The sequence below is a fragment of the Grampus griseus genome (assembly GCF_964374135.1).
Source record: "Grampus griseus genome assembly, chromosome: 6".
Classification (NCBI taxonomy): domain Eukaryota; kingdom Metazoa; phylum Chordata; class Mammalia; order Artiodactyla; family Delphinidae; genus Grampus; species Grampus griseus.
Window position 1 is genome coordinate 32953853 of NC_139000.1, and position 13217 is coordinate 32967069.

The following is a 13217-nucleotide window of genomic DNA, read 5'->3' on the forward strand; positions in this document are numbered from 1 at the left end:
TTTAGACTAAAAGAATCATTGTTTCTTTTTAAAATCTTCATAGGAATACATTTTTCTAAGACTGTACTTTTCCATTCTATCTGAGAAAGGCCATCCCAAAGTTTGGAGTGCCTAAAAATGACTGCTTTATGAGTTGTGGGATCGGGAAATGGTCTGCTCATTCATGTTTTCTGGGCCAGATGACCTCCCACGGTCTGTGTCTGAAGCATTTTCAGACACTCTGACAATAGCCCTTCCAGAAGGTCTGCTGGAGTCATCTCAGGTCTCTGATTAGACTGCTTTTGAGAATCAGATCATTTTTAAAGCTAGGCTGGGTCGTTACACCCTTGTGACTTTTCTGTTGTTTCAAACCTTTCCGTGGTTAACTTGTAAAATCTTTGTTTACCCAGATGAGGAGAAAAGGCGACCTGATATTTTCCATGCATTGAAAATGGGTAAGCGCTTGAGAAAATCTTTTTGGATATTTAAGAATACAGTGCTATTTTTTTCCAACCTAATTAATATTTATAGTCCTTTCCAAGGCCACCCAGAGTATTTGAGAAAGAAACAGGCATTTTGTTGTTTCCTGACTCTAGTTTCACCCAGGGAGGTTCAGACCCTGGAGTCTGGTAGTCATGCTGTTTTACACACAGGTTCCAGACTGCTCTCTCAGGCCCCCTCTGCCTCTCCAGCTAAATCCTGTGGCTATGTCCTGGCTTTTACTTACCTCTAAAATGCCTGGCTGCCCGCCTACCCGCTCCACTCTCTTTGTAATGAAGGGCTGTTTAGCCTAATATTGCCTCTCCTGAAATAGACACCCCACCTCCAGGAAGCTCGCCCTTATCCTCACCTCTCAGGGAGACCTGAGCTCTCCTTCTGCGTGCTCATTGCCCTTCATCACCATCCTTTTAAGATGTCGGTGACATTTTCTGTCTTTTGGTAAAGCCGTTCGTGTGCTTGCCTCCATCCCTCCTAGACGGAAGGATTTGAGAGTGCGGGCTACCTCTGACTCATCTTTGTAGCCCCTGCGATGCCCCGTAGCCCAGTGCAGAGGCTGGCTTAGCACATCTGTTACATGAAACCACTGGGTAAATGATCCTGCAGTGCCAGGCCCACGGATCACCAGGGCTTCTGCTTCTGCTTCTGCTTCTGTTTGCAGGAAACTTCCAGCTGGTCAAAGAGATTGCCGATGAAGACCCCAACCACGTGAACCTGGTTAATGGGGATGGGGCGACCCCACTGATGCTGGCAGCTGTCATGGGGCAGCTGCCTCTGGTGCAGCTACTGGTTGAGAGGCATGCTGACGTGGACAAGCAGGACGGCGTGCATGGCTGGACGGCCCTCATGCAGGCCACCTACCACGGGTCAGTGCCAGCTCCACTCCCTCAGTGGGGAGGCTAAGATGTCCCGGGCTGAAAGAGGATTCCTGATGGGTTTCTGGTACCGAGATGCTACAGATGAGCCCACCCCCCCCAATTATGACGATGTTGAGGCACTCAAAAAAGACTAAAAGCCACGCAGGCTCCGTCTGTCCTGTATTCCTACCCTTTGTGTCCAGATTTCCTGTTGCCTTGGCACACAATTTCACCTGTGGTCATGAGAAACCATGCAGAAGGAAGGTTTTATACTGAAAGATAAGTTTCAGTTGAGCAAACAGATTAGTTCTTCTGGAGTTTCACATTGGTGTATATAGCAGCCCCCTGTTGCCCCTGTTGGGAATGAACATCGGCCATTTGTACCACTGGCTTCTCGTCTGATGGTGAGGCTTGTCCTAGCCCTCGTTTTGCATAGACGTCAGCGTGCTTCTGAATCCCTTCTCATCCAGTCATCCCTCTGCCCTCCCGGATGCCTCCTCCTTGGGGTGGGCTTGACCAAGAGGCAGGGATCTGCATACAGCCTTACACCTGCTCAGTGATCTGATTCCAAATTAGGGGCTCCACCCTTGTCCTGCTTCAGGTGATCAGAGCAGTCTCCTGCATCCTTTTGAAGTGGTTTCTTTCCTCATTTGATAGGCCTCAGACTTCCACATCAAACACCCTGGCCTGCGGGAGGCTTCATGTTTCAGCTGCAGGAGTCCTGATTTGGGGCTGGAGGGGCAGGGCCTGCATGTGGTCCTGGGGGCCAGTGGTTTTGGGGCAGAGCCCTTGGTTTTTGGTTTGTGGAAGGAACACTCAGGCTTTGATTTCTGTCATGGCTGGCCACAGTGTAGGGAACAAGGGCTGGGAGACACAGCTTTCCAAGCCCTTTTACAGGTGCAGAGATGCTGCTGTAGTTAAAGCCACCACTCATGTTGCCCAGAAGCAAGGCCATGATTTCTCTTTCAGTGGGTCTCACTCTGGCTTTTTCTTTCTTCCACAGGAACAAGGAGATTGTCAAATATCTGCTAAACCAAGGAGCCGATGTCACTCTTCGTGCAAAAAACGGGTACACGGCCTTTGACCTAGTGATGCTGCTGAGTGATCCTGGTGGGTTGTTTCTGGAAAAGTTTTAAGCCTGCCGGGTTCTCTGGCTGGGAATTGAGATAATCACCTGTGATTAAGCACTTGCTTATTCAAGGGGGAAGCCACTCTCAGACTCCCAGAGCTCCCCACACAGCCTCAGGCAAGTCTTCACTCCTCCCAAGGAGGGTGGAGCTGGGACCAGGTAGTCCCTGAGGCCTCTCTCGGCTCCAGCCTTCTGGGAGTCTCCAGGAGGGAAGCCCTTGGCAGACTGCACAAATCCTAGGTTGGTATTTGTGCTCCCAGCCGGAAACTGATTGACTCCGGAGGAAACAGGCCCCTCTCACGAGCAGAATCAGAGTAAGCAGTGACCCCCGTGGCTTAATTGTGTAGGTGGAGGCTGCAGGTCAAGGGTCCTGTGCTGGAGGTGTCGCCATTACTAAGCCCCCAGCTGGCACCTCAGACCCTCCCCCACTTTGACAGGCCTTCCTCTGGGACCTGGGGCTTCCAATTAGCCAGCTCAGGGGGCAGGGTCTGTCTTACCTATTGTCTCTCTTGTGACCCCCAAGTTTCAGCCCAGAGCAGGAGAAGCTGGGAGGCCTTCCTGGCCCGCAGGCTCTGAGCCCTGAGCCGGATTCTAAGCAGCTGGCGGTGGAGGGGAGGACTTTTGCCTCCTCAGTGTCTGGTGGAGGGACTCCTGCGGCCTCCCTTAGCTGTGGAGGTGGCAGCCCCTTCCTTACCGCCAGCATCACCTCCCCCACCACCCTCCCCTCCTGCGGGCCCCACACATCACACATACGTGCTGGTCCTGTTGTATCCTTGGAGAGCAGCGAGAGAAGCAGAGCTGCTTGTAGAGGGGAGGAGCCCAGAGTCTGGGAAGACCTGAGCCCTGCTAGAGAGATAGGGCCCTCCACCTAAGTGCAGCGATCTCACTCCTCACGTGGCTAGGGTTCACATCATTCAGGATCAGTCTCCCGGGGACCCCGGCCTCCTCCCACACACGCTTTCCTCTGACAGACTCCTCTCTTTCCCTGTGTCTCTTCCCGCTCCCCCCTTCTCCCCCACTCCCTTTCCCAATAAAACAATCTACCCCAATGGATTTTTTTTTTTCCTAGTGGGTTTTCAAATGAAGTTTTTGCCTGAAATTTTCAAAGAAACACATGCTTATTATTGAACACTTGGAGAGAAAAAAAGGAAACAGTCATCAAGAGAAAAGCATATTAATAGTTGGCAGTATTTTCTTCTCAGTCCTGTTTGTTGTTTTTTCAATAGCCTAGTTGAGTTAATAATAACTAATACTACTTAACCTTTCTTAAGCACTTACTGTATGTTAGGAATTACCTCAAATCCTCCAGATACCTTTATGTGGTGGTACTAATGTCACCTCTTAATCTACCTGCAGTTACATGGCCAGGGAGGAACAGAGGCAGAATTCAAACCTCAGTCATCTGGCTGTAGAGCCTGTACTTTTTTTTTTTTAAACAACAGCTGTTTTATTTTACTTATTATTTGTTTTTAATATATTTATTTATTTATTTATTTTTGGCTGCGTTGGGTCTTCGTTGCTGTGTGCGGGCTTTCTCTAGTTGCAAGTGGTCTTCGTTGCGGTGCACGGGCTTCTCATTGCGGTGGCTTCTCGTTGCACAGCATGGGCTCTAGGCACGTGGGCTTCAGTAGTTGTGGTGCACGGGCTTAGTTGCTCCGCAACATATGGGGTCTTCCCGGACCAGGGCTCGAACCCGTGTCCCCTGCATTGGCAGGCGGATTCTTAACTACCGCGTCGGAAGTCCCGAGCCTGTACTTTTTTAAACCCACGACCCCTCTGCCTTCCTGGTAGGACAGGACTTCTGGCTTTTATTTCTGGTTAAGTGGGTTAAGCCCTGCTCACCTGTTTGCCACCTTTTGAAGAGCCAGTGGAGGGGCAGGGACGCCTTGATCCTGGAGTAACACAGGCTCTGGAGCTGTGGGGCTGAGTTCTCAGGCTGATGGGGGTCATCTTGGGCCCCCACCCCATGGCCCGATAGACATATTTGCAGGTAAAATGCTGCCTTTTGTGTCCATAGACACGGAACTTGTTCGACTGCTGGCATCTGTCTGCATGCAGGTGAATAAAGACAAAGGCCGGCCCAGCCACTCACCACCCCCGCCCCACTCGAAGGTCCGACAGCCCTGGAGTGTCCCAGTGCTGCCTGATGACAAAGGCGGACTTAAGGTTTGACTTCTCTTGTCTTAAATGGCGTCAGAGAGCCAGGCCAGGATGGGTGAAGCGGGGAGATGCTTGCCGCTTCCTTGTTAACCAGGGCTGGTGTAGGCTGGGGTGGGGGCCCAGTAGGGGCAGGAATTAAGCTGGAGGTGAGCAATAGGGAACGGTGGGGACCAGGGAAAACTGGGGTGATCGTAACCACTTAGTGGCCTTAGTCGCTGCTTTGCAAGTATGTGGGTCCATGTTGCCACATGTTCCCATCTTTTTCAGGAGAAGCTAGAAACCCAGATTTTGATGCAGAGACACAATTTGTAAATGTAGGGAATTTAAACATTTTTTTTGCATGATGTAGTACTGAGCTGGCCAACCTTGAACACCTCTTCTTCCAGGCCATCTGTCTGTGGCCTGTGCTTTAGTGTGGAAAGTATTTGCTGATTGCACCATTCTAGGATCTCCCTGTGGTCCACAGACCCCCGTCAGCTTCTTCCGGAAACCTCAAAACCAAGCTCCAGTTGCCTATTTCTAAACTGCAAGCTGAATGTTTCTCTTTGAATTTCTTATCCTCCGAGCCCTGCTCTGCTTGTTGGAAATCAAAATTATTTTTTCCCTTGTCCTGGCTGGGGTTCTAGCACCTTCTCAGATCTGCAGACTTAGCATTCTTCTCATGTTCGTCGCTCACTCAGGCCCCTGGATTCTTCCTCACAGTGTTGTTTGCATAGATCTCTTCATTCCTGCCTCACTGCCATCTCTGTAGGCCAGGCTCTCACAGCCTCCCTTTGGCGCTGTGCCAGTAACCCCTGAGCTATCGTGGGATTATGTAGACACCCTAGAGGTGGCACCTGTCCTCTCTTTAGGTGGGAAGGCATCAGCTACAGGAGCAGATGGTCCAGGCGTTGGTGTGGACACCCTGACACCTCTCACATTGTTACTGGAATAGGGGGAAGGAGGTTATGCAGTAATAGATGTTAAGGTGTTTGGTATTGCCTCTGTGTCCACCTGTCTGTCCCTGTTTGACTGTAAGACATTGAGCAAATTGATATCCCTGGGTCTGTGTTTCTCTATCTGTGCAATAAGGAGATTGATTGGAGGAGGGTTAGCAAATAGGGTTCACTGCCAACTCCAGCCTATTGGAAAGGCCCCCTAAGGGCTGGGTCAGGAAGGATTTAGAGAGAACCATGGCTTTTGGGAAAGGGTGCTATGGTTGATTGGTAATGCCCGCAGTGGGCCCAGGAGAGGGGAAGGGAAGCACGTGTGGAGTGTGGTCACTGTCCCTGGGCTAGGTGTTCTTGGGGCATGACCTCTGCTCTGCACTTCCTTGGCAGTCCTGGTGGAACCGAATGTCCAATCGGTTCCGGAAGCTCAAACTGATGCAGACACTGCCCCGTGGGCTGTCCAGCAACCAGCCATTGCCTTTCTGTGATGAGCCAGAGCCAGCACTGGACTCCACAATGAGGGCGCCCCCCCCAGACAAGACGAGCCGCTCTGGGCTCCCCGACGTGACCCCCACGACCAAAGACAATGGTAAGAAGAAGTTGCATGTGTGGTAGAATTTCCAGAATGGTCAAACCCTGAACCTTTTTGCCCTCACCCTCTTCCCTTTGTCCCACCTCCTAGGCTGATGCCAGAGGTGAGATGCTGTTGGAATGTGACACTGGGGCAGAGTGGCTGGTCTGGCAAAGAAGGGACATAATTGCTGTCAGTGTGGTAGAATGGGGAAGCTGGTGGCACAAGTCCCAGGCTCCTGTCCCACATGCCCTGTTGAGACCACTGGCCAGTCACTGCCTCTCTCTTGCCTTCGATCAGCGATTTTCCCACCTGCCGAATGTGATTGGTCTTGCACTGACAGTGTTTTGAAATAGAGTGAATTACTAGGGTTGGGCTGGGGGTAGTGAGCTCCCCACCACTGGAGGTATTCAACAGATTGGATGACTTTGCCAGGGCACTGAAGGAGATTCCCACACTGATTGGGACGTCAATTAGATCAGATCCCTTCTAACAGTCAGACTTCCCACACCCAGACTAGATCCTTTGGCACCACTGTTTGAGACAGACTATTGAGCTGGAGGTACCACTGTCTGACCCAGCATGACAGTGGTTTACGGGAAAGCTGAAAACACACTCTAAGATACCTTTTAAGTGCTTTCCTTCTATTCAGATATAGAATACCAATTATTATTAAGTATTTAATCACTCAGGAGAGTTGGTTTTCCAGGATGAAGGCTGACCTGGTCACTTGTCATGCCATGAACTCTTTGTGGGGTGGGGGTGGGGTTATTTCAGGAAACTTCTATTTGTTTCTCAGGTCCTGGGAGCACAAGAGGAGAAAAGGAAGATGTGTTATTGACAACCATGGTGAGTGTGGGGCTTTTCTAAACGCATTTCAGGTCTCTACCAATCGTTAGGGGATTGATTTCTAAGAAGGGATGTAGGCGTTTGTCTTTCTCTGTGGTGGTTACAGATGGGGTCGATATCAAAATGTGTAACAGTGGGTATATCTCTGGCACCGAGAAATCAGGACAGATGCCAGCCCTGAATTGCAGGTAAGGCTGTGCTTGTGCTTAGCAGCCAGAGGTAATCCCCAATCATGTTCTCAAGGAGGCAGTACTGAGGACAGGGGCCTTGTAGGCATAGGAATTGATGGGTGACATTGAACTCACCCTTTTGGTTACGGAAAGCCAAGGAGAGAGAAGTCAAAGAGGAGGGTATGTTTCCAGCCTGAGAGAGGCCTCAGTTTCCTCATCTATAAATTAGAGATGTATCAGGATTAGGTTCAGCTATGAGTAACAGAAAATCCCCAAATAACTGGCATAAATATATGACAGCATCACATTTCTGTCAAGTAAGTGAAGTTCAAGACTAGTTTATTGTTCCATAGAGTTTGGGACCTAGGTTCCTTTTACCTGTTGGTCTACCAGCCATGGCTACTACTACCAAGGTCACCTTTTGGTCCAAGATGCCTGCCAGAGCTCTGTCCATTACTACCTCACTCCAGCTGACAGGAAAGATGAGGGAAGAAGAGGTGACCATAGGCACATGCCAGGTGTCTTTAAAGAAGTTTCCTGGGCTTCCCTGGTGCGCAGTGGTTGAGGGTCCGCCTGCCGATGAAGGGGACATGGGTTTGTGACCCGATCTGGGAGGATCCCGCGTGCCGCGGAGCGGCTGGGCCCGTGAGTCATGGCCGCTGAGCCTGCGCGTCCGGAGCCTGTGCTCTGCAACGGGGGGGGGGGGGGGGGGGGGGGGGGGGGCCACGACAGTGAGAGGCCCACGTACTGCAAAAAATTAAAGAAGTTTCCTGGAAACTCACACATCACTTTTGCTTACATTAAATGGGCCAGAATTTAGTCACATGGCCCATTCACACTGCACAGGAGGCTGGGAAATGAAGTCTTTGTTCCGAGTGGTCGTGTGCCCATCTAAGTATCAGGTGTGTCTGCTGAGGAAGATATCGAGGATGGACATTAGGTGATAGCTAGCCTTCTCTAACTTAGGGGATGATCTCTCATGGTTGTGGTTTTTCAATGAGATCATCCCCAGGAAGTTCTTAACATAGTGGCTGGCCCAGAATGAGCTCTCATTTATCTACTGTGTGACATTGGACATGTTACCTCACTTCTGTGGGCTTCATTTCTCTTCTCTGAAGTGAGAGTCTCCTGGTTGGAGTTGGGCTCAAGTCCCTTTAGCTCTGAGGCCTTAATCTGGAGGCTGGCCAGGAGAGGGCAGTATTGGAGAGAAGAAGGGAGCAGAGGAGCCCCCAAAAGACTAAGGTGCCCCAGGACCTGCGGAGCCCTGACCAGGATCTGCCCGCTCTGCCCTGCTGTGTAATAGGCGTAAATTGGTGTCTGCACACTGACTGTGGGACTTGTACCGCCCAACATTTGATAATGTTATTAAATAGCAAGAATTACTTTCAGTATGAAGACAAATGCTGTTATTGAAATTTTGGAAGATGCAGTAAAGTATAAAGAAAAATAAAATTGCCCTTGATCATACATCCAGATATAATCATGATTGACATTTTGTGGCATATATCTTTTGAGTATTTTCCCTAATCATTTTTTCACATCTGTGAATATGATATCGTGTTATATATAATAAACAAATACTTAACACAGCACTAAGTGTACCAGCCAAATGCTTATTAAGTATTTGCAGCACTTTGCATATATTCACTCACTTAATATCCCCAACAACCATGCCAGGTCAGGCACTGTTATCCTCCCCATATTGTGCTGAACCTGGTGTATTAACAGTTTGTCATGACCATCTTTTCTGTGTCAGAAACACTCTTTGGTCCCATCACACCCAATGGCTGCAGGATGAACATTCCATCATGGGACTGTGCCCTCATCTCTTTATCTAAGACTGACCTGGACTTTGGGGTTCCTAGTTTTTCATTGTTTTAACAGCTCTGATGAATACCCTTAGGCAGATGAGGTTGTCGAGGTCCAGAGGGTACACCCCTTATTCACGGACTCTCAGAAAAGCAGGATAGAGCCAGGATGGGAACCCAGGATGCCCACCCTCCCATCTTGTTGCTCTCCTGTCCCACCTCCTCATGCCCTCTAGAGGGCACGAGTGTGCCTGCCTGCCCCGTGGCAGATGGAGGATGGCCACGGTGCTCTGCTGAGTGGGCGTTTGCAGCCATCCTTGCGGAGATGCCCACCTGCCTGGCTCCCGAGGCAGGTTTAGCTGTGGTATGCCCTTCCCTGCAAAGCACCATCTGGCACCAAGTTCACTGTCTTTTCTTAATTAAAGTTAGCTTGGACTGTGTGAAAGCTTTTCCTTGACAATCCGCCAGTCATCATTGTGTGGATTTTATACTGACCCCAAATCACATTTTCAAAACTTAAATTGCAGTTAAAAATGTCAGCAGTGGGAGGTGTGGCTGGAGTAGGAAGGACATGGTGGGATGGGGGATGGGAGGGTTGGCTGGGTTCACAGATAGCCAGCCTGGGCCTTCCAGTACCCTCATCCCCTCCTCCCGAAACCCCCAGCTCTCGTCACACCAGTGTCCTTGCAATTCTGTGCACTGGTCTTGCTCCTTTTGCCTCCAGGCCTTTCCACATTCTCTTCCCTCGGTCTGCAGTGCCCTTTTCCCAAACCTCTCTGTTGTCCTTTGGGCTCAGCTCAAGTGCCCCCCCACCCACAAGATGCCCTCTCTACCTGCAGGGAGAGGTGGCCCCTCCCCTGTGCTGCCCCATCACAGCACACGTATCACCTCTTGGCTACCCCACGACTCTCCATACTCCCCGCCCCTGTTGTGTGTTTCTGCTGTGGACAGATGCAAGAGAACCTGGGAGTTGGAGCAGGGCAGCTGTGGGAATCGCTTGGTTGCTGGGAAGAGAGCTGAGGACATCATGTGGGTTTCTGGCTTGGGTGGAGGGGTAGGTAGTGCTGCCGTTCTCTGAGAAGCAGGGGAAACCTGGAGCCTTCCTCGCAGAGCCGGGAGCCCTCTTGGAGCTTGCCTAACCCACAGCCTGTCTTTTTCAGCTTCGGAATGGAGCCCCCTTCACCAGACTCCCAAGCGACAAGCTGAAGGCAGTCATCCCCCCTTTCTTACCCCCTTCCAGCTTTGAGCTGTGGAGCTCGGATCGGTCCCGGACATGTCACAACGGGAAGGCAGACCCCATGAAGACTGTGCGGCCCCAGAGAGCCAGCAGGGGGCAACCTGTGGGCGGCGGGAGCACAGACACCGTAAGTTGTCCAGCTGACATGCTTTACACGTCACCACTCACTGACATTGCAGGCAGAAGGGACCTGAGACCCACTAATCCAGGGGGGCTGAAGCTTTTTGTTTTCTTTTAAATGAGTGATATTCTTTTGTCTAATGAAACCCTACCAAAGAACTTAATATGTAAGCAGATTAAAATGTTAGAGTGAATGGAGTGAAAATGGGAGTCCCTCTCCCTGGAACACAGGTTGAAGACCTGATCTAATCCACCCTTCCCTTTAGTAGATGAGGAAACAGCCCAGAGAAGGGAAGTCAGTTGCTGAAGGTCACCCAGCCAAGTTGGGGCGGGGATGCTGGGACCAGAAATCAGGTTCTTGGCCTCTAATTAAGTTCCATACTACATTGCGCAGGTCCAGGACAAAGCTCAATGCTGGGAGGCAACTATGTGTGCTACTAGTGTTTTCTTGCAACCAGAAAGTGTGACTTGTCTCCTTTTGACCACAGTGGTTTCTGACTTGGTGGCCCTCGGTGTGTCTCTGTGATATACTGAGGTAGTCCGTCCCGTTGTGGGAGCTGATCTCCATATGTATAGACTGTAAATAATGTAGGTACAGTAAATGGGCAAACCGAGGACAGGGAGTTAGGACCTGACCCTGCCGCTTTGTGTCGACTGATTGGAGAACCTCAGGGCCCCCGTCTCTGTCTGACCTCCATTGCTTGCTGCTGCCTCCCTGGACTGTCGTAATACCAAATCACTAGTTGGAGACCAAGGGCCTGGTGGCTGGAGGTACTCAAAAATGGACAGAGCGGGTTTACATTAGTCCACCACATGGGAGCAGGTGGGTGACCTGTAGGAAACGATGTCACAGGTGCTCAGCCTGAGTTAATGGTCAGTCAAGTTGTCAGCAGATAGATGTGAACTGCCATCCCTTGGGGGACTCCTAGCAGGATGAGCACCGGTGGGCAAGGACATGCCAGTGGATGCAAGCACCGGCTGGGATGGGCCAGCTGAACTCCAGGTCCCTCACCACTGTGATCTGTGCATCGGAAGGAATGAACAGCAAACCCTAACTGTGATATCCACCTTGTTCTTGCAGACTCCCGTCAGGCCAGTTAAATTTCCATCTCTCTCCAGAAGCCCAGCCTCTCCTGCCAATTCTGGAAACTTCAACCACTCACCTCATTCTTCTGGTGGCTCCAGTGGGGTAGGAGGCATGAGCAGGCACGGTGGGGAGCTACACAACCGCTCAGGTGGGTACCCAGGCAGGCCACTCCGTGGAGGTGGGAAGATCCCTTGGGGTTGAGGGTGTGAACTGGGGACAGTCCTAGAGACCACTGCATACAACCTGTCTTTCTCGTTGATGTGCCTAAAGGATTTTTCAGTGAATTCACAATTCATAGTTTCTTCTATGCATTTTCTTAGGGCAGGGGAGGGGAAGAAATAGTCTATAATGCTTTATTTTCTTGGAAAATTTTACAAGAAACTAAGAGAAATACATGGTGTTTTTGCGGTATTTAAAATCCTTGAAGATTAAACCTTAGATATCTTCTCATCCTGAGCCTTCAGTGAACAGATGAGGAAACGGAAGCTCAGAGTGGGTGACAGATTTGCCCAGAGACACACAGCAGATTTGCCCAGAGACAATTAAGACTCAAAGCAAATTGCCCCACAGTTATTTGGGGCTTATTGGCATACTTTCTTTTTCTTTAATTTTAATTTTTTTCACATCATTACATTTGTTTACCATATTCTTTCAGCAAATATTGTTGACCACTTATTAGATGCAAGGCAATGTCTAGGCGATAGAGCATTTAGCAATAAAAAATTCAAAGTCAGTTCTGTAAGAAGTTGTATTCTGGTATAAACAGATAATTTTTTAAAAATCTGATGATAGTAAATACTATAAAAAACCAAACAAAACACCAGAGTATGGGAATAGGTAATGAGGCTGGTTACAGGATATTTTCTGGTTCTCCCCGAGGGGATCCAGGATTAACCAAAGCCAGCTTTGGAGGAAGGCACCCTGCTTTATGCCATTACATAAGGAATGCATGCTTCTTATGGAAAAGCTTGAAAACCAGATAAAGAAAAAAAAAAGTATAATCTCACCCACTAGGAATCATTGTTAACATTTTGGTGTATATCTTCGCAAAGTACTTTAATGCATATTTTTGAAAGCATAATAATAATTTATTAAGCACTTAGTGTGTGCTAGGCACAGTGCCCTTTAAATAGATTATCTCCTTCAGTCCTCCAACAACCTGTGAGGTGTCCTCTCCACTTTACAGAGGAGGGAACTGGGGCTCAGGGGAGTTAAATAACTCGCCCAGGACCACACAGCTGTGAAGTAGCAGAGCCAGGACCTGCACGCAAGCAGGCTGACTTCCCAGTGTAGTCTGCTCTGTAACCTTTTTCCTCTTTGTACCCATTACCATGTTGTAAACACCTCTTTATGCCAGTACACGTGTAGCTACAGCATCTTTTAAATAACCAGACAGCCTTCCACTCATATGAGGTGTCAGTTTTAATTCACCAGTTCCCTCTTGTTGAATGGTGTTCAACCATTCAGGCTGTTCTCGATTTTTGCTCTTGGAGATCCCACTCTAAGTAATGGCTCCATAGCTCTGCGCTTGCCTGCTTGCTTAGCGATTTGCTTAATGTAAGTGCCTTTGAATCAGGGTGGCGGGGGCAGTGGGTGTGCCTGTCTTTGAAGCTTTACACTTTGCCCTCCAGACCTAGTAAGTGCTCTATAAATGTCAGATATCAGTGTTCTCCCTCCAGTGCCCTCCCGCGCTCTGGATATTATCACTTTCCCCTTTTCCTTCCTAATAATTCAAGGTTGCTGGTAGGTTTGGGGAAACAGGGAGAGGGAACTTGGCAGTCAGGATTCAGTCAGGGAAGCTAACCCCTTGAGTATTATGGAGT

The 13217-nt window shown here is 49.6% G+C and overlaps 1 protein-coding gene across 2 annotated transcripts in view; it reads left to right on the plus strand.

Moving 5' to 3' along the window:
- ANKS6 (ankyrin repeat and sterile alpha motif domain containing 6) overlaps nucleotides 1-13217 on the plus strand; it is a gene marked incomplete at its 5' end in the record, with an annotated part of 53167 nt that overhangs the window by 12348 nt on the left and 27602 nt on the right. Inside the window, 8 exons of one of the 2 annotated variants that reach the window (XM_082656467.1) lie at nucleotides 390-434; nucleotides 1139-1343; nucleotides 2338-2444; nucleotides 4481-4629; nucleotides 5943-6141; nucleotides 6923-6972; nucleotides 10111-10314; nucleotides 11389-11542. In XM_082656467.1, coding sequence (XP_082512593.1) covers nucleotides 390-434; nucleotides 1139-1343; nucleotides 2338-2444; nucleotides 4481-4629; nucleotides 5943-6141; nucleotides 6923-6972; nucleotides 10111-10314; nucleotides 11389-11542 — 1113 coding nt within the window. The remainder of the gene's footprint in view (nucleotides 1-389; nucleotides 435-1138; nucleotides 1344-2337; nucleotides 2445-4480; nucleotides 4630-5942; nucleotides 6142-6922; nucleotides 6973-10110; nucleotides 10315-11388; nucleotides 11543-13217) is intronic. The other variant, XM_082656468.1, reaches the window with a different exon arrangement.